Source organism: Pristis pectinata, chromosome 8 (genome assembly GCF_009764475.1).
Source record: "Pristis pectinata isolate sPriPec2 chromosome 8, sPriPec2.1.pri, whole genome shotgun sequence".
NCBI lineage: Eukaryota > Metazoa > Chordata > Chondrichthyes > Rhinopristiformes > Pristidae > Pristis > Pristis pectinata.
Genome location: NC_067412.1, coordinates 100,534,463 through 100,557,415, shown reverse-complemented (window position 1 = coordinate 100,557,415; position 22,953 = coordinate 100,534,463). Strand labels below are relative to the sequence as shown.

General features: G+C 46.0%; 1 protein-coding gene across 1 annotated transcript; it reads left to right on the top strand.

Annotated features, from left to right (window-relative positions):
• Nucleotides 1–1,084: 1,084 nt before the first annotated feature.
• LOC127573113 (coagulation factor IX-like) lies at nt 1,085–19,666 on the top strand. Its single transcript, XM_052021012.1, has 8 exons — nt 1,085–1,249; nt 9,364–9,524; nt 11,335–11,359; nt 12,094–12,207; nt 12,575–12,709; nt 14,735–14,994; nt 15,611–15,731; nt 18,841–19,666. The coding sequence occupies exons 1-8, from the start codon at nt 1,150–1,152 to the stop codon at nt 19,386–19,388; spliced, it is 1,464 nt and encodes a 487-aa protein (XP_051876972.1). The 5' UTR covers nt 1,085–1,149; the 3' UTR covers nt 19,389–19,666.
• The last annotated feature ends 3,287 nt before the right edge of the window (nt 19,667–22,953 follow it).

Below are 22,953 nucleotides of genomic sequence, written 5' to 3'. Positions count from 1 at the left end.
GATTTTGAAATTCTCTATTAACTTCTAAACATAGCACTACATTCAAGAACAGCTGGTTAGCAGCTAACATGGGGTCCACTTCCATAGATCCCTCAAGGTTGCTGTGCCGGTCGACAGGGATGTTAAGAAGATGTATGGTGTATTGGCCTTCATTAGTTGGGGTATTGAGTTCAAGAGCCGCGAGATGATGTTGCAGCTCCTTAGAACTCTGGTCAGACCACACTTGGGAGTATTGTGTTCAGTTCTGGTCGCCTCCTTATAGGAAGGATGTGGAAGCTTTAGAGAGGGTGCAGAGGAGATTTACCGGGATGTTGCCTGGATTGGAGAGCATGTCTTATGAGGATAGGCTGAGCGAGCTCGGGCTTTCCTCTTTGGAGAGAAGGAGGATGAGAGGAGACTTGATAGAGGTGCACAAGATGATAAGAGGCATAGATCGAGTGGACGGTCAGAGACTTTTTCCCAGGGCAACAATGACTAACATGTGGGGACATAATTTTAAGGTGATTGGAGAAAGGTATAAGGGGGATATCAGGGGTAAGTTTTTTACACAGAGAGTGGTGGGTGCATGGAACGCACTGCCGGCAGAGGTTGTGGGGGCAGATACATTAGGGACATGTAAGAGATTCTTAGATAGACACAGGAATGATAGAGAAATGGAGGGCTATGTGGGAGGGAAGGGTTAGATAGATCTTAGAGCAGGATAAAATGTCAGCAGAACATTGTGGGCCGAAGGGCCTGTACTGTGCTGTAATGTTCTATGTTCTGAAATGCTTGCATTTACAGAAAAGAATGACAAACTCTCTCTGTGTTTGCATTTTGGTTAATAAAGAGAGAGCTAAAACTGGCCACCAAGTGTTGATTTATCAGAGAACTATTAAAGGTGAAAAATGAATTGTTAGTTTTATTCATGTGTAATTCAAATTGATAAGGGAGAAATGTGCAAGGAGGGGAGATTACATTTTAAGGTTTTAAGTCCTGATTTTTAGGTTGTTTCCTGATATTAGCTGCCGTTTAGGACTTACCCAGCTGTCAGAGAGTTGATTTCTAGCCAGGTCTCTGAGTAAACTGCACGGTAAATAAAACACAGCAAACCACTCGGCTGTGTTAGCTAATCATTGAACTCCAGCTTTTCCCCTTTCCCTTTAGTTCATGCTTTATATTTTAAATTTTAGACCAAGAACAATGGGAGAAATCAGCTTGTTAATAGTCGCCAGTCTTCTGGGAGTCACCAACTGCAGTCCCAGTGAAGGTAAGCCGCTTTCATGTCTCAAAGAAATGTAAAAAGCGCCAGGCTCCACAACTTATTAGTTCAAAATCATTTTTCTTTATCTGTCTGATATCCATTTTCAACAACCATTTCCCAGTTTCCCCATGTGTTCTCTCTAAATTTCAGCCATAAGTGATTGAGCCCTCCTGCCTCTGAGCCAGAAAGATTTGGGTTCAAATCCCCCTCCAGAGTTCACACAAAAGTTCGAGCCCACTACTTAAGTGCAGTACCAAGGGAATGCTGCACTGTTGGAGGTGCATTCTCTCAGATGAGCCATGAAACCAAGAGCTCCTCTTCTTTCTCAGATGGTATTGATATTGGTATTGGTATTGGTTTATTATTGTCACCTGTACCAAGGTACAGTGAAAAACTTGTCTTGCATACCAATCGTACAGATCAATTCATTACACAGTGCAGTTACATTGAGTTAGTACAGAGTGCATTGATGTAGTACAGGTAAAAACAGTAACAGTACAAAGTAAAGTGTCACAGCTACAGAGAAAGTGCAGTGCAATAAGGTGCAAGGTCACAACAAGGTAGATTGTGAGGTCATAGTCCATCTCATTGTATAAGGGAACCGTTCAATAGTCTTATCACAGTGGGGTAGAAGCTGTCCTTGTCTGGTGATACGTGCCCTCAGCCCCCTGTATCTTCTACCTGATGGAAGAGGAGAGAAGAGAGAATGTCCTGGGTGGGTGGGGTCTTTGATTATGCCGGCTGCTACACCAAGACAACGAGAGGTAAAGACAGAATCCAAGGAGGGGAGGCTGGTGTCCTTGATGTGTTGGGCTGTGTCCACAACTCTCTGCAGTTTCTTGCGGTCCTGGGCAGAGCAGTTGCCGTACCAAGCCGTGATACATCCAGATAGGATGCTCTCTATGGTGCATCGGTAAAAGTTGGAGAGAGTCAAAGGGGACAAACCAAATTTCTTTAGCCTCTTGAGGAAGTAGAGGCACTGGTGAGCTTTCTTGGCTGTGGCATCTGCATGATTTGACCAGGACAGGCTGTTGGTGATGTTCACTCCCAGGAACTTGAAGCTCTCAACCCTCTCGACCTCAGCACCATTGATGTAGACAGGTGCATGTACACCGCCCCCTTTCCTGAAGTCAATGACCAGCTCTTTTGTTTTGTTGACATTGAGGGAAAGGTTGTTGTCATGACACCATTCCATTAAGCTCTCTATCTCCTTCCTGTACTCCGACTCATCGCTGTTTGAGATATGGCCTACAACGGTGGTATCATCTGACAACGGTGGTGTGACAAATCCCTTTGCATTATTTTGAAGAACATCTGGAGTATTATTCTCAATGTCTCGTTCCTATAAACAACATCACTGAAACCAATTATCTGATGATAATCATTTGCGATTTGTGGAGTGTTGTGGAGCACTAATTAGCTCCCACGTTGCAATAATGACTGCTCTTTGGGACACCTCAAGACTGTGCAAGGTGCTATGAAATGTAAGGTGGGTACAATTACAATGGTTAAAATGCATTTTGACAGGCTCATGGATAGGAAAGGTTCAGAGGGATATGGGCCAAACGCGGGCAAATGGGACTGGGTCAGGAAGACACCTTGGTCAGCACAGATGAGTTGGGCCGAAGGGCCTGTTTCCATGCTGTATAACTCTATAATATTCCTTACTTAACAGAGCACAATATTCTTCCTAAAGTACAATGACCGAAACTGGGAACAATCCAGTTCAGGCCCAACCAGTCATAGAGCAATACAGCATGGATACAGGCCGTTCAGCCCAACCAGTCCATGCCGACCATGGTGCCCTCCCAGCTGGTCCTAATTTCCTACGTTTGGCCCATATCCCTCCAAGCCCCACCCCTCCATGTACCTATCCAAGTGCTTCTTAAATGATACTGTTGTACCTGCCTCACCCACTTCCTCTGGCAGCTCGTTCTGGCGGGCAGCTTAAAAGGCAAACAGCCTCTAGAGCGGTCAGCGTCGGAGCGGGCAGCGGAGTGAGAAGGAAGCAGAGTGGTCGGGCTTTGGCACAAGGGGCTTCGGCACACAGGGACTTCGCTAAGAGGAAGCCGGTAAGCCTGAGTACGTGCTGCTGAGATATAAGGTAAGGTGTGGTGGGTACTTTTTATCTTGATTTGTTATAACAAATCGGGGAGACAGTTAGAGCAGTGATGTGCTCCGTATGTGGTATGTGGGAGGTCAGGGTCAGCACAGTTGTCCCTGATGACCACACCTGCAAAAGGTGCGTCCAGCTGCGGCTCCTAGCAGACCGAGTTAGGGAATTGGAGCGGCAGCTGGACAAACTACGGATCATTCGGGAGGTGGAGGCAGAGATAGATAAGAGTTATCGGGAGATAGACACACCGATAAAACAGGAGGAGAGTAACTGGGTAACTGTCAGGAGAGGGAAGGGGAGCAGGCAGAGAGAGCAGAGCACCCCTGTGGCTGTCCCCATCAATAATAGGTATACCGCTCTGGATACTGTTGGTGGGGATGACCTACCAGGACCTAGTTGCGGAAGTCTGGTCTCTGGCACCGAGAGTGGACCCTCAACTCAGAAGGGGAAGAAGGAAGAGAGGAGAGCGGTAGTGATAGGGGATTCTATAGTCAGGGGGATAGATGGGATATTCTGTGGGGATGATCGGGAATTCCGGATGGTCTGTTGCCTCCCTGGCGCCAGGGTCCGGGATATCTCCAATCGGGTTCAGGTTATTCTCAGGAGGGAGGGCGTGAACCCAGATGTTGTGATCCATGTAGGGACTAACGACGTGGGCAGGAAAAGAGAGGAGGTCCTGCGTAAGGAGTTCAGGGAGTTAGGTACTAAGTTGAGGTGCAGGACATCCAGGGTAACAATCTCAGGATTGCTGCCTGTGCCACATGCAAGTGAGGAGAGGAATAGGAAGATTAGGCAGATTAATACGTGGCTGAGGGGATGGTGCGAGAGGGAGGGCTTCAGGTTTATGGATAATTGGGATTTGTTCCAGGGAAGATGGGATCTGTTCCAACGGGACGGTTTACACTTGAACTGGAGGGGTACTGACATTCTTGCAGGAAGGTTTGCTAATGATGCTCGGGGGGGTTTAAGCTAAATTTGCAGGGGGAGGGGACCCAGAATGAGAGAGAGGATAGCGAGATGGAGGGTAGAGGACAGGTAGGAACTGCACAATTTCGAAACATTAATACGAATGGAGAGAGGAGAAATGGGTTAAAAATCCTATATCTGAATGCACGGAGTGTCAGGAATAAGGTAGGCGAGCTTGAAGCTCAGATACGAATGGGTAAGTATGATGTTGTTGGGATAACGGAGACATGGCTGCGGGGAGATCAGACCTGGGAAATGAATTTTCAAGGGTATACATGCTATCGTAAGGACAGGAAGGTGGGCAGAGGGGGTGGGGTGGCCCTGTTGGTGAGGAATGAGATTCAGTCCCTTGCAAAGGGGGACATTGAATCAGGAGAAGTAGAGTCAGTGTGGATAGAACTGAGGAACTGTAAGGGCAAAAAGACCCTAATGGGTGTTATCTACAGGCCTCCGAACGGTGGCATGGATATTGGGTGCAAGCTGAATAGTGAGTTAATGTTGGCATGTGGCAAGGGTAATGTCACAGTAGTTATGGGGGATTTCAATATGCAAGTGGACTGGGAAAATCAGGCTGGTACTGGACCCCAGGAAAGGGAGTTTATAGAGTGCCTCCGGGATGCATTCTTGGAGCAGCTGGTACGAGAGCCGACCAGGGAGAGGGCTATTCTGGATTTAGTGCTGTGTAATGAGCAGGATTTGATAAGAGAACTCGAAGTAAAGGAGCCATTGGGAGGTAGTGACCATAACATGATAAGTTTTTATCTGCAATTGGAGAGGGAAAAGGGCAAATCAGAAGGGTCAATTTTGCAGTTGAACAAAGGAGACTATGGAGCCATGAGGGAGGAGCTGGCTAAAGTTGACTGGGCGGGCATCCTAGCAGAATTGTCAGTGGAAGAGCAATGGCAGGTATTCTTGGGAATAACGCACAAGGTGCAGGATCAGTTTATTCCCCAGAGAAGGAAAGACTCAGAGAGGGGAAAGGGGCCACCGTGGCTGACAAAGGAAGTCAGAGATAGCATTGTGTTAAAAAGGAAGAAGTATGGCAGAGCCAAGCTGAGGGGGAAGATAGAAGATTGGCAAATTTTTAAGGTGCAGCAGGATTTAACTAAAAAGGTAATTCAGGAAGAAAAAGTGAGGTACGAAGGCAAGCTAGCCAGGAATATTAAGGAGGATAGCAAAAGCTTTTTTAGGTATGTGAAGGGAAAGAAGTTAGTTAGGAACAATGTTGGGCCCTTGAAGACCGAATCGGGTGAAATTATTACGGGAAACAGGGAGATGGCAGTCGAATTTAATAAGTACTTTGGATCTGTCTTCACGGGGGAAGACGTAAGAAATCTCCCAGAAGTGAGGATGAACAAAGGGCAGAGGGTGACAGAGGAACTGAAGTGGATTGACACTAGGAAAGAAATGGTGATGGGTAGACTAATGGGGCTGAAGACTGACAAATCCCCAGGTCCAGATGGTCTGCATCCCAGGGTACTAAAGGAGGTGGCTCTAGAAATTGTGGATGCATTGGTGATCATTTTCTGATGTTCCTTAGATTTGGGGTCAGTTCCTGAGGATTGGAGAATGGCTAATGTTATCCCACTTTTTAAGAAAGGAGGGAGGGAGAAAACGGGGAACTATCATCCAGTTAGCCTAACATCTGTGGTGGGGAAGAAGCTAGACTCCATTATTAAGGATGAAATAGCGGCATATTTGGATAGCAATGATAGGATTGGGTCGAGTCAACATGGATTTACCAAGAGCAAATCATGCTTGACTAATCTACTGGAGTTTTTTGAGGGTGTAACCAGGAAAATAGACGAGGGAGATTCAGTGGATGTTGTATACCTCGACTTTCAGAAGGCATTTGATAAAGTGCCGCACAGGAGATTGGTGGGTAAAATTAGGGCTCATGGAATTGGGGGGCGGGTATTAACATGGATAGAAAACTGGTTGGCTTTAGGAAACAAAGGGTAGGGGTGAATGGATGTTTCTCAGAATGGCAGGCCGTGACTAGTGGGGTGCCACAGGGCTCGGTGCTGGGACCACAGCTGTTTACCATCTATGTTGATGATTTAGATGAAGGCATTGTGAATAACATTAGCAAGTTTGCTGATGATACAAAGTTGGGTGGCAGTGCGACATGTGTAGAGGAAGTTAGGAGAATTTAAGGTGATTTGAATGGGTTGGGTAAGTGGGCAGATACTTGGCAGATGAAGTTTAATGTGGATAAGTGTGAGGTTATCCACTTTGGGAGCAGGAACAGGAAGGCGGATTATTATCTGAATGGTGTGGGGTTAGGTAAGGGGGAAATACAAAGGGATCTAGGAGTCCTTGTTCATCAGTCACTGAAAGTGAATGAGCAAGTGCAGCAGGCGTGATGAAGGCTAATGGAATGTGGGCCTGTATTACAAGGGGAATTGAGTACAAAAGCAAAGAGATTCTTTTGCATTTGTACAGGGCCCTGGTGAGACCACTCCTGGAGTATTGTGTACAGTTTTGATCTCCAGGGTTAAGGAAGGATATCCTGGCTATAGAGGGCGTGCAGCGTAGGTTTACGAGGTTAATTCTGGGGACGTCGGGACTGTCTTATGCTGAGAGGTGGAGAGACTGGGATTGTACACGCTGGAATTGAGAAGATTGAGAGGGGGATCTGATTGAAACATACAGGATTATTAAGGGATTGGACAAGATAGAGGCAGGAAATATGTTCCAGATGTTTGGGAAGTCCGGGACCAGGGGCATGATTTAAGAATAAGGGCTAGCCATTTAGGACAGAGGTTGAGGAAAAAACTTCTTCTCCCAGAGGGTTGTGAATTTGTGGAATGCACTGCCTCAGAGGGCAGTGGAGGCCAATTCTCTGGCCACTTTCAAGAAGGAGCTAGATAGGTTTTCTTATAGATAGGGGAATCAAGGGATATGGGGGACAAGGCAGGAACAGGATATTGATTGTTGAGGATCAGCCATGATCTCAAAATGGCGGTGCAGACTCAAAGGGCCGAATGGTCTACTTCTGCTCCTATTGTCTATTGTCTATTGTCTATATACTCACCACCCTCAGTGAAAGTTGCCCCTCAGGTCCCTTTTAAATCTTTCCCCTCTCACCCTAAACCTATGACCCCTAGTTATGGACTCCCCTACCTTGGGGAAAAGACTGTTACCATCCACTTTATCTATGCCTCTCATAATTTTTAAACACTTCTATAAGGTCACCCCTCAGTCTCCTACATTCCAAGGAATAAAGACCCAGCCTGGCCAACCTCTCCCTATAACTCAGGCCCTCGAGTCCTGGCAACATCCTCGTAAATCTTCTCTGCACTCTTTCCAGTTTAATCACATCTTTCTTATAACAAGGTGACCAAAACTGTACACTGAGGCATAGTTAACTGTAAACTGTACACTAAACCCATTGTGGTTCCATTACACTCCCTCGTGCCCTACCATTCACAGTATAAGTCCTACGCTGGTTTGACTTTCCAAAATGCATCACCTCACACTTACTGTATCTGTATTAAAATTCATTTGCCACTCCTCGGCCCACTTCCCTAACTGATCAGGATCCCCCTGTAATCTACAATAACCTTCCTCACTATCAACAACAACTCCTAATTGCATGCCATCCACAAACTTACTGATCAAGCCTCATGTATTTGCATCCAAAACATAAAAATAACGAATAACAAGGGTCCCAACACTGGCCCCTGTGGCACGCCACTAGTCACCGGCCACTCCGAGAAACAACCTTCAACCACCACCCTCTGCTTCCTACCTCTGAGCTAATTTTGAATCCACCTCGGTCAGGTCCTGGGGATTTATCCACCTTAATGCGCTGTAAGGTTGCAAATACCTCCTCCCTGGTAGTATGAATGTCCTCCAAAACATCTCCACTTGTTTCCCTTATCTCTTGGGCAACTATGATTTTCTCCTCAGTAAACACCAATGAGAAGTATTTGTTAAACAAGCCACCCATCTCCTGCGGCTTGAGACATGGGTGGCCCTGCTGATCTCTAAGGGGACTGACTATCTCCCTGACCACCCTGTGAGTTACTTGCTTTAAGCCTCTATTTCCAGTTATTAAAGTCAAGAATCCCATATGCACTTTAACCATCGTCTTGTCCATTTAATAAATTAAATTGGTAAATTGGTTTATTATTGTCATGTGTATTGAGGTACAGTGAAAAACTTTGTTTTGCATGCCGTCCATACAGATCATTTCATCACATCAGTACATTGAGGTAGTACAAGGGAAAACAATAACAGAATGCAGAATAAAGTGTCACAGTTACAGAGAAAGTGCAGTGCAGGTAGACAATAAGGCACAAGGCCGTGACAAGGTAGCTTGTAGATCAAGAGTCGATCTTATCGTACTAGAGGACCATTCTGTCACATTATGCCTGCACTCCCAGGTCTCTCTGTTCCTGCCTCCTTGTACATTTGTGCCCTTTAGTTTATATTACCTTTAATACTGCAGTCTGTACACCCTCCCTAATCTGGAGCTTCCTCTCCATTACATTTCCATGTCAGCTGCAGCTTCCAGTGTTCTGGGGCATGTGGACCAAACCCAGGGTCAAAGACAAGAGTCTTTATTCACAAGCAGCTTTATGAGGGCCAGGAACATAGAACAAAGAACAGTACAGCACAGGAGCAGGCCCTTTGGCCCATGGTATGTGTGCCAAACACGATGCCAAATTAAACTAAATCCCTTCTGCCTGCACATGATCCATATCCCTTCATGTTCATGTGTCTCTCTCAGTCCTTCAAATGCCACTATCGTATCTGTGTCCACCACCATCCCTGCAGCCCGTTCCAGGCACCCACCACTCTCTATGTCAAAAAAACTTGCCCTGCACATCTCCTTTAAGCTTTCACCCCCTCACCTTAAAAGCATGCCCTCTCGTTTTGAAATTTCTACCCTGGCAGGACTATCTGATTATCTACCTTATACATGCCTTCATAATTTTATAAACTTCTATCAGAGTTTGACAGCTTCATGGAGACTCACAAGAGAGTCAATATTCTCTTCTAGTTTTTGCTTTGTTTCTTTTCAATTCAGTCTTCCTTCAAAACAAAGATGCCAACAGCATTTTACAGAGGCAGAGGCGAGCCAATGCTGTTTTCGAGGAGATCAAGGGAGGTAACATAGAGAGAGAGTGCCGCGAGGAAAAGTGTTCCTTCGAAGAAGCACGGGAAATATTTGAAAACAAAGAACTCACGGTAAGATTCCTTTACAGACCCAATGACAATCACATAGATGTTTAGTAACTCATTTGCGAAGTGAAGGCAATGTGCAGCGTATTTTGGTGGTGGAGTGAAGTCATTCAGATGCTGCAGCTGGTAAATTGGTTTATTATTGTCACTTGTACCAAGGTACGGTGAAGAACTTGTCTTGCATACCGATCGTACAGGTCAATTCATTACACAGCACATTGAGGTAGTACAGGATAAAACAGTAATAGAATGCGGAATAAAGTGTTACAGTTACAGAGAAAGTGCAGTGCAGGCAGACAATAAGATGCAAGGTCATAACGAGGTAGATTGTGAGGTCAAGAGTCCATCTTATTGAAGTATATATAAGACTATTGAAAACAGCGGGATAGAAGCTGTCCTTGAGCCTGGTGGTACATGCTTTCGGTTGTATCTGTTTTTGTGCAAAGTGAAGAGGCTGGGGTAAGAGGGGAATTCGTAGGGGTTTGACTTGCCTCTTGAGACTTCCTTCACCTCCTCCTACAACCTGCTGGTGTAGCGGGAGCCTTTAAGCACATGCCTTCCACATATGCCCTCCCAACTCCTCACCCCCTGCTCTCCCAGCCTGGCTCCAGCCATTATTTCCCTGCACTCTTGAACTCCTTCCTGAGCCCCTCCTCATCGCTGCAATGTTCCTCTCTCTTGGAAGACTTGTCACACCCGACTCTTTCAACCAACCTTCCATCACCTCTGATAATGGAAAATAGAACATAGAACGCAGAACAGTACAGCGTGGAACACACCCTTCAGCCCACAATTTGTGCCAAACTAATTAAACTAGTAGTTAAATGCCCAACTAAACTAGTCCCTTCTGCCTACACCATGTTCATATCCCTCCATTCTTTGCACAACCATGTGCCTATCTAAGAGCCTCTTAAATGCCTCTATCGTATCTGCCTCCACCACCACCCCTGGCAGCGCATTCCAGGCACCCACCGCTCTCCGCGTAAAAAAAACTTGCCCCACACATCTCCTTTGAACTTACCCCCTCTCACCTTAAATGCATGATCTCTGCTATTAGACATTTAAACCCTGCGATAAAGATACCGGCTGTCTACTCTATCTATGCTTCTCATAATCTTAAAAACCTCTATCAGGTCTCCCTTCAACCTCCAACGCTCCAGAGAAAACAACCCAAGTTTGTCCAACCTCTCCTTATAGCACCTGCCCTCTGATCCAGGCAACATCCTGGTGAACCTCTTCTGCACCCTCTCCAAAGCCTCCACACCCTTCCTGTAATGGGGCGACCAGAACTGAATATAATACTCCAGATGTGGCATAACTAAAGTTTTATGAAGCTGCAGCATAACTTCCTGACTCTTGAACTCAGTGCCTCGACTAATGAAAGCAAGCAGGCCGTACTCCTTCTTTTCCACCCTATCAACCTGTTCAGCCACTTTCAGAAAGCTATGGACTTGGACCCCAAGATCCTTCCATAATCTTCCCGCTGGTAGCTGGTTTGACTCTGGGAAAGGTAGAAACACGTCTTGGGAATGATAACACATTTGCTGTGCTGGCAATTCGCAGAATGTACTGAACAGTGTCCAAATCATTTCTGATAGTTAACACTCAAAGAGCTGTGACCATCAGGGCTTCTTCCTGAGAGCTCCTGAAGTTTGTTTATGAGTAGCATGGACATGACTGGCCAAATGGCCTCCTTCAAGCAAAAATTCTGGTGTGGTTCCAAGGGAGTTCAGTCTCTCAGAATGAGCCATTAAACCATAATTTAATATGATTCTACAAAAATGTATAATTTAATAATTGTTCTCTTATTTTATAGACTGCATTTTGGAATGAATATATAGGTAAGAGGTTTTTTTATGTAATCGCTTCTTAATTAATTATTTACTGATTTGTATCCGTATCCTCCTGTCCCAACGTCAAAGTTTAGTGTGAGGTAAACTGGTAAATTGGTTTATTATAGTCACATGTACTGAGGTACAGTGAAAAACCTTGTTGTGCATGCTGTCCATGTAGATCATTTATTTACATCAGTACATCAAGGTAGTACAAGGTAAAAGCAATAATAGAATGCAGAATAATGTGTTACAGTTACAGAGAAAGTGCAGTGCAGGCAGACAATAAGGTGCAAGGGCCATAACAAGATAGATTGTGAGGTCAAGAATCCATCTTATCATCAAGAGTTGATCTTGGATAGAAATTGGAATCCACGGTTCTTGCATTAACAGATCTCTGGTACTTTCTTCAGTGGGTAGTTTCCCCAATCCCCCACTCCCAAGTCTGGAGAAAAGGGGGAGACTGATTTGTACATCAAAGGATTCTCATTTGGACCAGATGTGTCAAGAGATGGATCCTGTCAGTTCTTTGTCATACATGATCAATACCGTCTGTGGTCTCAGACCTTATAATTTCACCTCACTTCTCAACGTAAACATGGTTGTTTTCTGTAATGAAATTCATCTCCTTACTTTTCATTCCATCTGTGATGTGACTGTAGCTTTGTAAGTTCTGTGGGTTGTAGTAACTGGTGACCTTGAGTGGTGTCTACCTTATTAAAATTAAGCTGATTCATTTTCAGATGGAAACCAATGTGAGTCCAATCCTTGCCTAAACCAAGGTGAATGCAAAGATGGGATTGGTTCCTATTCTTGTTGGTGCCTACCAGGTTTCCAAGGGGTAAACTGTGAGATAGGTAAGGAGAACTTCCCAAGAAACACTATTGGTAATTGGTTGATTACTGTCGCATGTACCGAGATACAGTGAAAAGCTTTTGTTAGTTGTTTATGCCACACGTAACTACATCGAGGTGGTACAAAAAAGCAGAATGCAGAATCCAGTGAGCAGTGTGAAAGTAGGCAAAACTTGCATTTCCATTGCACCTTTCCAACATCAGGAAGGCATGACCGTGAATTGCTTTGCTGTGTGAGATTTGCTTTAAGGAGAATACCTCAAACAGTTTGATCTTGGAAATGTAAGTTGATTGTTGAAAGGTCAACTCCCAATTGCACGGCACAAAGTTTTGTGTGCACCGTTTGTTGAATATCATTGTGTCCACGCAGAACCTTTGAAACTCTGCCACTTGGAAAATGGCGGATGTCACCATTTCTGCAAAAAGGACGCAGCGAGAGGCGTGAGGTGTGTGTGTGCTCCAACCTACATACTTGGTGCTGACCAACGTTCCTGTATCCCTGCAGGTAAGGCCATAGTGTTTGTCATGTTACACTTCACCAAAACCTCTGCGATATCACAGTGAGTTATTCCAGGTCCACAACACAGACACAGGCCTGAAGCTCAGCTGCTCAACACAGGGGTTCTGCCCCCCACCCACCCCCACACACATCCCCCCACACATCCCCACAATCCTTTCATCCTAACTTGCTTTAAGTTTTTCCCTGGAGACACGAGAGACCGCAGATGCTGGAATCTGGAGCAACGAACAATCTGCTGGAGGATTTCAGTGGGTCGAGCAGCATCTGTGGGGGGAGAGGACTTGTCGACATTTCGGCTTGAAACCCTGTATCGGGACTTTTTCCTTCATGTGTATCCCATTGCTCCTTAAATTGGTAAATTGGTTTATTATTGTCACATGTATTGAATATGAGGAGAGGCTTAAGGTGCTAGGGCTTTATTCACTGGAAAGGAGGAGGATGAGAGGAGACATGATAGAGGTATATAAAATATTGAGAGGAATAGATAGAGTAGACAGTCAGCGCCTCCTTCCCAGGACACCAATGCTCAAGACGAGAGGGCATGGCTTTAAGGTTATGGGTGGGAGGTTCAGGGGAGATGTCAGGGGGAGGTTTTTCACCCAGAGAGTGGTTGGTGCATGGAATGCACTGCCTGGGGTGGTGGTGGAGGCAGATACATTGGACAGGTTCAAGAGCTTGTTGGATAGGCATATGGAGGAATGTGAGATGGAGGGATTTGCGGGAGGAAGGGGTTAGGTAGTGTGAGGGTGGTTTGATGGACGGCGCAACATGGTGGACCGAAGGGCCTGTTTTGTGCTGTATGGTTCTATGGTTCTATGGTACTGAGGTACAGTGAAAAACTTGTCTTGCATACCACCGTACAGATCATTTCAATAAACAATACATTGAGGTAGTACAAGGGAAAACAATAACAGAATGCAGAATAAAGTGTTAGTTACAGAGAAAGTGCACTGCAGGCAGACAATAAGGTGCAAGCTCATAATGAGGTAGATTGTGAGGTCAAGAGACCATCTCATCGTACTAGGGAACCATTCAATAGTCTTATAACAGCTGTCCTTGAGCGTGGTGGTACATGCTTTCAGGCTTTTGTATCTTTTGCCTGATGCGAGGGGGAAGAAGAGAGAATGTCTGGGGTGGGTGGGGTCTTGTTGACTGCTTTACCAAGGCAGCGAGAAGTGTGTCTACACTTGCTTATGGAATACTTGCACATGTGGGGGCCAGCTCCACAATCTCCCCACTCTGAATTCCTAATTGGACTGATTGGTGACTTCCTGATAGTTGCAGCTGATACTTCACCTTCCACACAGGAGGAACAATCTCCTCTATGCTGACCTATCAAACTATTTAATGTTTGAAGACCAGTAGCCTTGAAACTGGTTTAATAATAACACATTGTCTCCATTTTTAATGTCCAAGTATTTTGGACTTTTTTTTGAAGTATTTATATCCAGTCCTGTCTATTTTGCCTTCCAGCATCCTAGTCGTGAAGGTGTTGACTGATCCCAGGAACATGTCTCCATTAATTCTTTTACAGCAGACCTGGGCAGGAGTTGAACTCCCAGCAGTGGAAAACAGAGCAGTTCGGGGATCCAGACAAAATAAAGACACATGAGGCCTTGCCTGAGGCTGTAACTGCCAGGCACATTCATAAAACAATAATGGAGCTAGTGATTACTGGCAGTGGTGTTATAAAATATTAATTTAGTGTTTCATTATGGTCAGTGATTTCATGCACATTTGCATACATTTATGGAACAGGCTTCATGAAATTAAATATCCCAGTTAAGCTCAAACAGACAGTGTTTTAAAGTTAGAGGAGGTTTTGAAGATGTCATAATGGGCAAATCATGTGGGGTTCCTGGGTGAGAGATGGTCTGAAAACCCCAGGGCATTGAACAGGGAGGGCAAAGGAAGCCAGAGCCAGATGAAAGAGAAAAGTAGAGGGTATCTGGAGAAAGTAGGACATCTTGTAAGATAAGTGTTTATTAACCTCTCCATTTTTTTTGACAGTGAGCCAGCCATGTGGAAGAATTGCAGATATCAATGCAGTACGATCACTTGATGTCACCTTCGGAGCCAGGAGTAATGATGCACGTGACTCAGTTTTCAGTACCGTTACAGATGAACCTCGTTCACCTAAAAGGACAACTGTGCGCAATCCCAGTAATGTCACAACGACCTTTAACTACACCTTCATTGAAGAATCGGCAGCTGATCACACCAGAATAGTGGGTGGTGAAGAATGTAGAAAGGGACAGTGTCCCTGGCAGGTATGGGCCTTACCTTTTAAAGGTAGACTTGTGTTTCTGTAGGACACTTCAGGACACCTTGAAACTCATTGAAGTGCTTAGAAACTCTTATAGGGACTGCAGAGGGACATGCATAGCTAACTCCCATGGGGCAATCTGTTTCAGTGAAGTTGATTGGGCTTTAATTTTAGACATTTGTATCAAACAAGTCATCATTCATTTGCATTAAAGGCAATTTCAGCTGCCTGGGCTCCACACTCTGGAATTCCCTCCTTATCCTGGGCACTACACCAGATTTCCTCCCCTACCCTAGGCACTACACCGGATTTCCTCCCCTATCCTGGATCTATACATCTTTCTCTAAGTTATACCAATCATTGCAGTAAAGTTTCTTACAATGCATCAACACCACATGTTTTCTCCTCACACAACACACCATGAAGAGTTTGAGAGGTTACGCAGGGCCCCTCAGTGTTGAGGGAAGGCTGGGCACTGGACTGTGGGCATGACTCCCTACCCAGGGCTCTGAGTACTTGTCTGGTAACTTAGCCACATGCTCCTGTACCTGGCCTGTTGTCACACTGACTGAACTGTATACAGCCTGTAGTTTGTGATGTATCTCTGCTTCTTGTCTCAGGCCATGCTGCTGAATGAATTCAAGAATGAAACATTCTGTGGTGGAACCATACTGAATGAAAAGTGGGTCGTCACAGCAGCCCATTGCTTTGTTGATCCTGTTGAGTTTAGGGTTGTTGTTGGTGAGTATTGTTTTGACCATGGGTTCCTGTTCTCGGCCTAAGGCCGTCGATGATATGAGACTGCATAGAGTCAGGAGTCAACGTTCAGAACGTGCTTCCTCTGTCCTGACACCACAGTGCCCCCATCTCACCTGGAGCTGTCTAATCGTTGGACAGGACCTACCCAGGCAATGTGATGACAGAGTCTAGCACATTGACTACAGGATGTGATCACGTCAGGCTGTGGTTTTAAATGATCTCCCCGCTCATTCCCCATTCCTTCCTGTGGACGAACATTCACAGGGCTGGGAGTGACATCTGCAGATCCAAGTGATGCCACACACCCTTCCATTTTAATTCCCATCTCATTTTCACTTCTGATATAGCTGAATGGTTGCTGGCCATTTCAGACAGAAATTAATTTTAGATGTAAATATTTAAATACTGCAATGATTTCTCCTGGTAAAGCAAAGCTCTGTCCTCAATTACAGTGGGTTATGAAGAAAGGGAGGGAGTGGTGGTCCATTTTACTGTGCTCTTATTTCTGCATTTCTCAGATTATGGGGTCACCCATCAGTGTTTGTTGCCTATCCCCAATTGTCCTGCAAAGGTGGGGTAGCTGCCTTCTCAAACCACTGCAGTCCTTCTGGCGAACGTGCTCCCACAGTGCTGTTCCAGGGTTTAGACCAAATGACGATGAAGGAGCGTCTGTCACTGTTGCTATAGACTCTTTTCATGTTTTTATATAGCACTCTGTATTAAGGTGTATCCTGACACTCCCAGTGCAGCACTGACAAAGCGCTAACATCCCCAGTGCTTCAGTGTATCCTGACACTCCCAGTGCAGCACTGACAAAGCGCTACATGCCAGTGCTGCAGTGTATCCTGACACTCCCAGTGCAACACTGACAAAGCGCTAACATCCCCAGTGCTTCAGTTGTATCCTGACACTCCCAGTGCAGCACTGACAAAGCGCTAACATCCCCCAGTGCTGCAGTGTATCCTGACACTGCCAGTGCAGCACTGACAAAGCGCTAACATCCCCAGTGCTTGCAGTGTATCTTGACACTCCCAGTGCAGCACTGACAGAGTGCTAACACCCCCAGTGTTGCACGGTATTCTGACACTCCCAGTGCAGTACTGACAGAGTGCTGCAGAGACTGATTCACCCGCTGGCTGTAATAGAGTCCATGGTTCTATTTTGAAGAGGAGGGGAGTTCTCCCTTGGGCCTCTGTTTATCCTCAATCATCATCACGGACACACCTCATCTGATCTTCATTGCCAACCCAGGTGATCGCTTGCATTAACACACATCTGCGTTGTCTCCGATCTAAGAATAACCAGATTTGAAAGAGGTCTTTCATGGTCTAGAGGTGGCACAGTGCTGTCTGTGTGGAGTTTGCACGTTCTCCCTGTGACCACATGGGTATCCACCGAGTTCTCCTGTTCCCTCCCACATCCCAAGGGGTACAGGTTGGCAGGTTAATTGGCTGCTGTACAGTGCCCCTAGTGTGGAGGTGAGTGGGAGAGTCTGGGGGTGGGGGTAGCTGATGGGAATGTGGGGACAGTGGAAGGACAAGGGGGAGTGTTAAGTGGGTGCTTGAAGGTCGGCACAGACTCAGTGGGCCGAATGGCCTACCCCTTGCTATCGCACTATGACTCTATGTCTGTAAAGTTCTTCAGGGTGCTCTGCACTTGTGAAAGTTGTTGTAATACTACTCTTAGCTTTGTCTCTGGGTTCCTCTCTCCCTTCCTGTTGTTCCCACTTCTCTCTTTCCTCGGTGTCTCAGTACTTATCTGTCTTTCTCAGAATCTCTCTCTCACACACTTTTTTTTTACTCTGTACCTCGCTTCACTCACTTTCTCTCTCTCTTCTTTCTCTATACCTCACCATGCATCCTAACTTCTCCATTTGACCTGTCCTTTCGTTTCTGTCTCTCTGCCCCACTTCCTCTCTCTCACTCCCCCCCTCTCTCTCACACATCCACACTCACAGCTGGTTTTCCATTGTCTCATCACACTGCTCTGCTTTCTCTGCTTGCCTCTCCCCGTCTCTCTACTCTCCTGTCTTTCCCTCTCCATTTTTATTTCTGTTTTCTGTCGCTCTCTCTGACTTTGCCTGTCTCCCTCAGTGTCTCTGTTTCTCTCCCTCTCTTTTCCCTCTCCTTATCTCACAGGACCACTGAACCTTACAGAAAGGGGATGCCCTTTGCTTCCACATCAGCTCAATCCATGGCCGTGCAGTCTGAGGCTCCTCGAGTGCTCTAACAGGAGCTTTCTAAATGCAGTGAAGGTGTCCACCTCCATCTTCCGTCCAGTGTGAGTTCTGACCCCCACCAGCCACTGGGCCAGCGAAAGTCACTTTTTCTCAATTCCTCTCTGATCTGACTAATTAATGTAAACCTGTGATTCCTTCACCCGGTGCAGAAGCCTCAGTTAATTCTTTCCTCGGACCACTCGGTTACAATCAGCACCAGCCCACCCAGTATCTCCTCATTTATCTCCAACCCTGGCAACACCCTCGTAAATGTCCTCCACGTCCTCCCTCGTGCTGTCTCACCCTCCCTGTAGTGTGACCAGTCCTGTGCACGGTGCTCCAGTTGTGGTCTTACTTGCGCTTTACGTAGTTCCAGCCTGCCTTGCTATCTGTTGTGTTCTGTGCCTTGCCCGGTACAGGCAATGTTGCCACCTTGCCATTTAACCACCTGTCCTGGGCATGTTTAGAGATCCGTGCACATCCACTCCCTCTGCACTTTCCAGAACCTGTGTCTCCCTTCTCCTACCAATCTCCCGCTTTACTCTCCCTTGCAACTGGCCCCACTTCTGTATCACGCTCCATCTACCCCTCAATTCTGCCTTGCCCTCTGGGGCAAGTTTTTCACCCAGTGGGTGGTGGATATATGGAAAGGGCTGCAAGAGGAGGTGGCAGAGGCGGGTACAATTACAATGTTTAAAAGACATTTGGACAGGTACACAGTTTGTAGGGATATAGACCAAATGCAGACAAGTGGGTCCAGCTCAGGAAGGCACCCTGGTCGGCATGGACGAGTTCGGCCGAAAGGCCTGTTTCCTCTCCCTCTCCCCCCACCTTCTGCTTTGGTACTCTCTAACATTTATTATTTTGCAACAGGTGAGCATAACATCCGCAAACCTGAACACACAGAGCAGTACCACAGTGTAGAAAACGTGACTTTGTACCCCAGCTATAACCCCAACCGAAGCCGGTACGACCATGACATTGCTCTAATCCTGCTGAAGACCCCCATCAACTTCACCCCCTTCATCATCCCCATTTGCCTCCCGGAGAAGCACTTTGCAGAACGGGTGTTGATGGCACAATCGTACGGGACGGTCAGCGGCTGGGGGAGACTGTATACGCTGGGGGATTTTCCGCAGGTCCTTCAGAGAATCGACATCCCGTATGTCGATCGCAGTATTTGCAAGGAGTCCAGCAAGTTCAGTGTGACCGGGAACATGTTCTGTGCTGGCTTTCCCGATGGAAGCAAAGATGCCTGTCAGGGAGACAGCGGAGGACCTCATGTCACCAGGTACAAGAACACCTGGTTTCTAACAGGTATTGTCAGCTGGGGAGACGGCTGTGCAGTGGCCGGGAGGTATGGATTCTACACCAGGGTATCCAAGTATTATGCCTGGATTAAAAAACAAACAGGGATTTGATTTACACCAAAGAGCAGCACTAACACACGCTTGGCATTCAATAGCCCAAAGCTTTCACAAATGGAATATTTCTAATATCCAAGATCAAACACAAAGATTTCCTGCTGATGCTAATTCTGTGGCTTGGCATGAAAAATATGAATAATTTTTGGAGGTGCTTGCAAGTAATTATTCATTAGTCTTTGGAATTGGATTTATTTGAATTGTATAAACCTGTGCCAGACTCTTGTATTGGACAAGGCTTTGATAATAAAATAAATCTGTCCATGTGACCTTTATTCTGCCAATATCTGTTCATGATTCCACAGGAGATCCACCTGATTCCTGATTTCAGGCCAGCAAGGTTGGCTCCCTAATTCACAGCTCCAGAGACCCAGGTTCCATCCCGACCTCCGGTGCTGTCTGTGTGGAGTTTGCACGTTCTCACTGTGACCATGTGGGTTTCCCCCGGGTGCTCCGGTTTCCTCCCACATCCCAAAGACATGCAGACTGGTAGATTAATTCTCCACTAGCAACTGCATATTTGAGTTGGAGGGGGCAGGAGGAGTAGGGGGCATTGTTGTCGATAGGAATGTGTGGAGAATAAAATGAAGACACAAGAGAGACTGCAGATGCTGGAAATGCAGAGCAACACACAAAATGCTGGGGGAACTCAGCCGATCAGGCAGCATCCATGGAGGGAAATGGACAGTTGGTGTTTCAGGTCAAGATCCTTCATCAGGACTGGAAAGAAAGAGGGAAGATATCCATTATAAAAGGGTGGGGGGAAGGGGTGGTGCAAGAGCCGGCAGCTGATAGGTGGATCCAGGTGAGAGGGGGAAGATAGGCAGGTGGGGAGGGGGGGAGGGGGAATGATGGGAGTTGGTAGGTGGAAGCGACGAAGGGCTGAAGATGATGGAATCTGATAGGGGAGGAAAGTGGCCCATGGGATGTGGAAGGAGGTGGGGAGGGGAACCGGTGGGAGGAATGTGTGGGTGATGGGTAGATCCAGAGGGTGGGGGAGGGGAAAGAGACGAGGTGATGGGTCCTGTGGAATAAGAGGGGAAAAAGAGAGGAGTGGTTACTGGAAGCTGGAGAAATCAATGTTCATGCCATCCAGTTGGAGACCACCAAGGCAGAATAAGAGGTGCTGTTCCTCTAATCTGCATCTGGCCTCAACTTGGCTGTGGAGGAGGCCGTGGACAGACCTGTCGGTGTGGGAATGGGAAGTGGAATTAAAATGGCCTGTTCACCGGGAGATCCCGGCTGGAATGATGGACGGAGCAAAGAATAAAATGAGTTAGGGTCGGATTAGTATTAAATGGGTGCTTGATAGTAGGCAAGGACTCGATGGGCTGAAAGGTCTGTTTCCACATTGTTTCATTCTATGACTCTGAGAATGTTACAGCATAGAATGGCCAGTCACCAGACTGTCTGTGCAGGTTCATTGGTAGAAGTAATTAATCAATCCTATTCTGATCCCCTTTCCCCAGAGACTGCCATTGTGAGATAGATTGGAAACAACGAGAGTTGTTGGTTTTCAGCAACAAGTTCTAACTTTCCCCTGGAAATGGAATAATGAGGTTTGAACTGAGGAGGGTGTTTGAGAAAGCAATCAAGGCAGGTCTGCCAGGACAGCCAGTAACCAAGGACACAGAATTAAAGTAATTAGCAATTTCTCCAAAGGGAAGATGAAGATGAGAGGAGTCATTGTTATGCAGTTTATTTCTGTGATCGATCAGTTATGGACAGTTCTGGTCTCCTCATCTAAAAAAAGAATGACCTCGCCATAGAGGGAGTGCAGCAAAGATTCAGCAGACTGGTTCCTGGGATGGTGGGTTTATGGAATTGGTTTATTATTGTCACGTGTACCGAGATACAGCGAAAAACTTCTGTTTGTGTGCTATCCAGGCACATCATGCTATACATAAATACTTTGAGGTAGTAAAAAGATAATAGAATGCAGAATATAGTTTAGCAGCTTTGGAGAAAGTGCAGTGGAGGTAAACCAAGAGCAAGGACCACCTGCAAAGTAGATTGTTCATCTTTTAGCATATGAGAGGTTCATTCAAGAGTCCGATAACAGTGGGATAGAAGCTGTTCTCAAGCCTGGTGGTACGTGCTCTCAGGCTTTTGTATCTTCTGCCTGACAGGACAGGATAGAAGAGAGAATGACCAGGGTGAGAGGAATCCTTGATTATGTTGGCTTCTTTCCCAAGGTGTCAACTTCTCAAGAGTTCAGAAGAATGAGAGGAGATCACATCAAAGTTTACAAAATTCTTAAAGGATTTGTTCAGGCCTGATGATTCTCCTGGCTGAGGAGTCTAGGGCCAAGGGACACACTCTGAGCAGAAGGGGCAGATGTTTTGGAGTCTGACGTGGAAAAAATTTCTTTACTCAAAATGTATTTGAAATCTTTAGAATTCTCTCCCCTGGAGGAGCTGATCAGTTACTAAGATCGTTAAAAAAAGAGATCGATAAACTGCAAGAGATAGTCAGGATAAGTGAATGGAGGGGAGTGCGACAGATGGAAAAATGTGAGATTTGGCAGAAATAAATGGAAAGGCAGAGTATTTTTTTAAATGGCAAGAGAATGAACGGTCTCGCTGGCCAGAGGAATCCATGTATCTTGTACACAAATCAGAGTCTGCCAGCAGTTAGGAAGGCAAGCAACATGTTGGCCTTTATTGCAAGAGGATTTGAGTATAGAGTAAACCCATCTACTGTAATTATATAGAGTACTGGTGAGATTGCACCTGAATATTGTGGAGACTGCAGATGCTGGAATCTGGAGCAACACACAAGATGCTGGAGGAACTCAGCGGGTCAGGTGGCATCTGTGGGAGGAAATGGACAGTTGATGTATCGGGTCAAGATCCTTCACCTGCACTGTGCCCAGATGAAGGGTCTTGACCCGAAATGTCGGCTGTCCATTTCCTCCCACAGATGCTGCCTGACCTGCTAGGTTCCTCCAGCATCCTATGTGTTGTATCTGAATACTTGCACAGGTCTGTTCTGACTACCTAAGGTAGGATATATTTGAAACAGAAAGAGTACAATGTTTTGCCAGATTAATTCCTAGAATGGCAGGTCTGTCATATGGGGAGCTGGGTCTATGTTCTCTGGAGTCTACAAGAAGGGTGATCTCATTGTCACTTACAAACTTCTTACACACTGGACAAGGTAGATGCAGGAATGTTTCCCCAGTTGGGGCACTTAGAACCAGGGGTCAATTCTTAAAGTAAGGGGTTGGACATTCAAGGCTGAGATGAGAAGAAATGTTTAGGATTCTGTACCCTTGAGGTCGATGGAAGTTCAGTTCTGGAGAATATTCAACCCATGATTGACAGATTTTTGGACATTAAGGGAGTGAAGGGATAGGGAGTTGGCATCAGAAAGTGAGGTTGAAGTAAAAGGTTAATATGAACATTGAAAGGCAGGGAATGGGCCAAATGGACAACACCTACTTCCATTCCTTGTGCTGTTAGTATCCTGAGAGGACAGTGCAGCAGATTCATTTGGAACTTTCAGAATGAATTTGTATAAATATTGGAAAATGAAACATTATGGGACTGGGAGAGAAGAG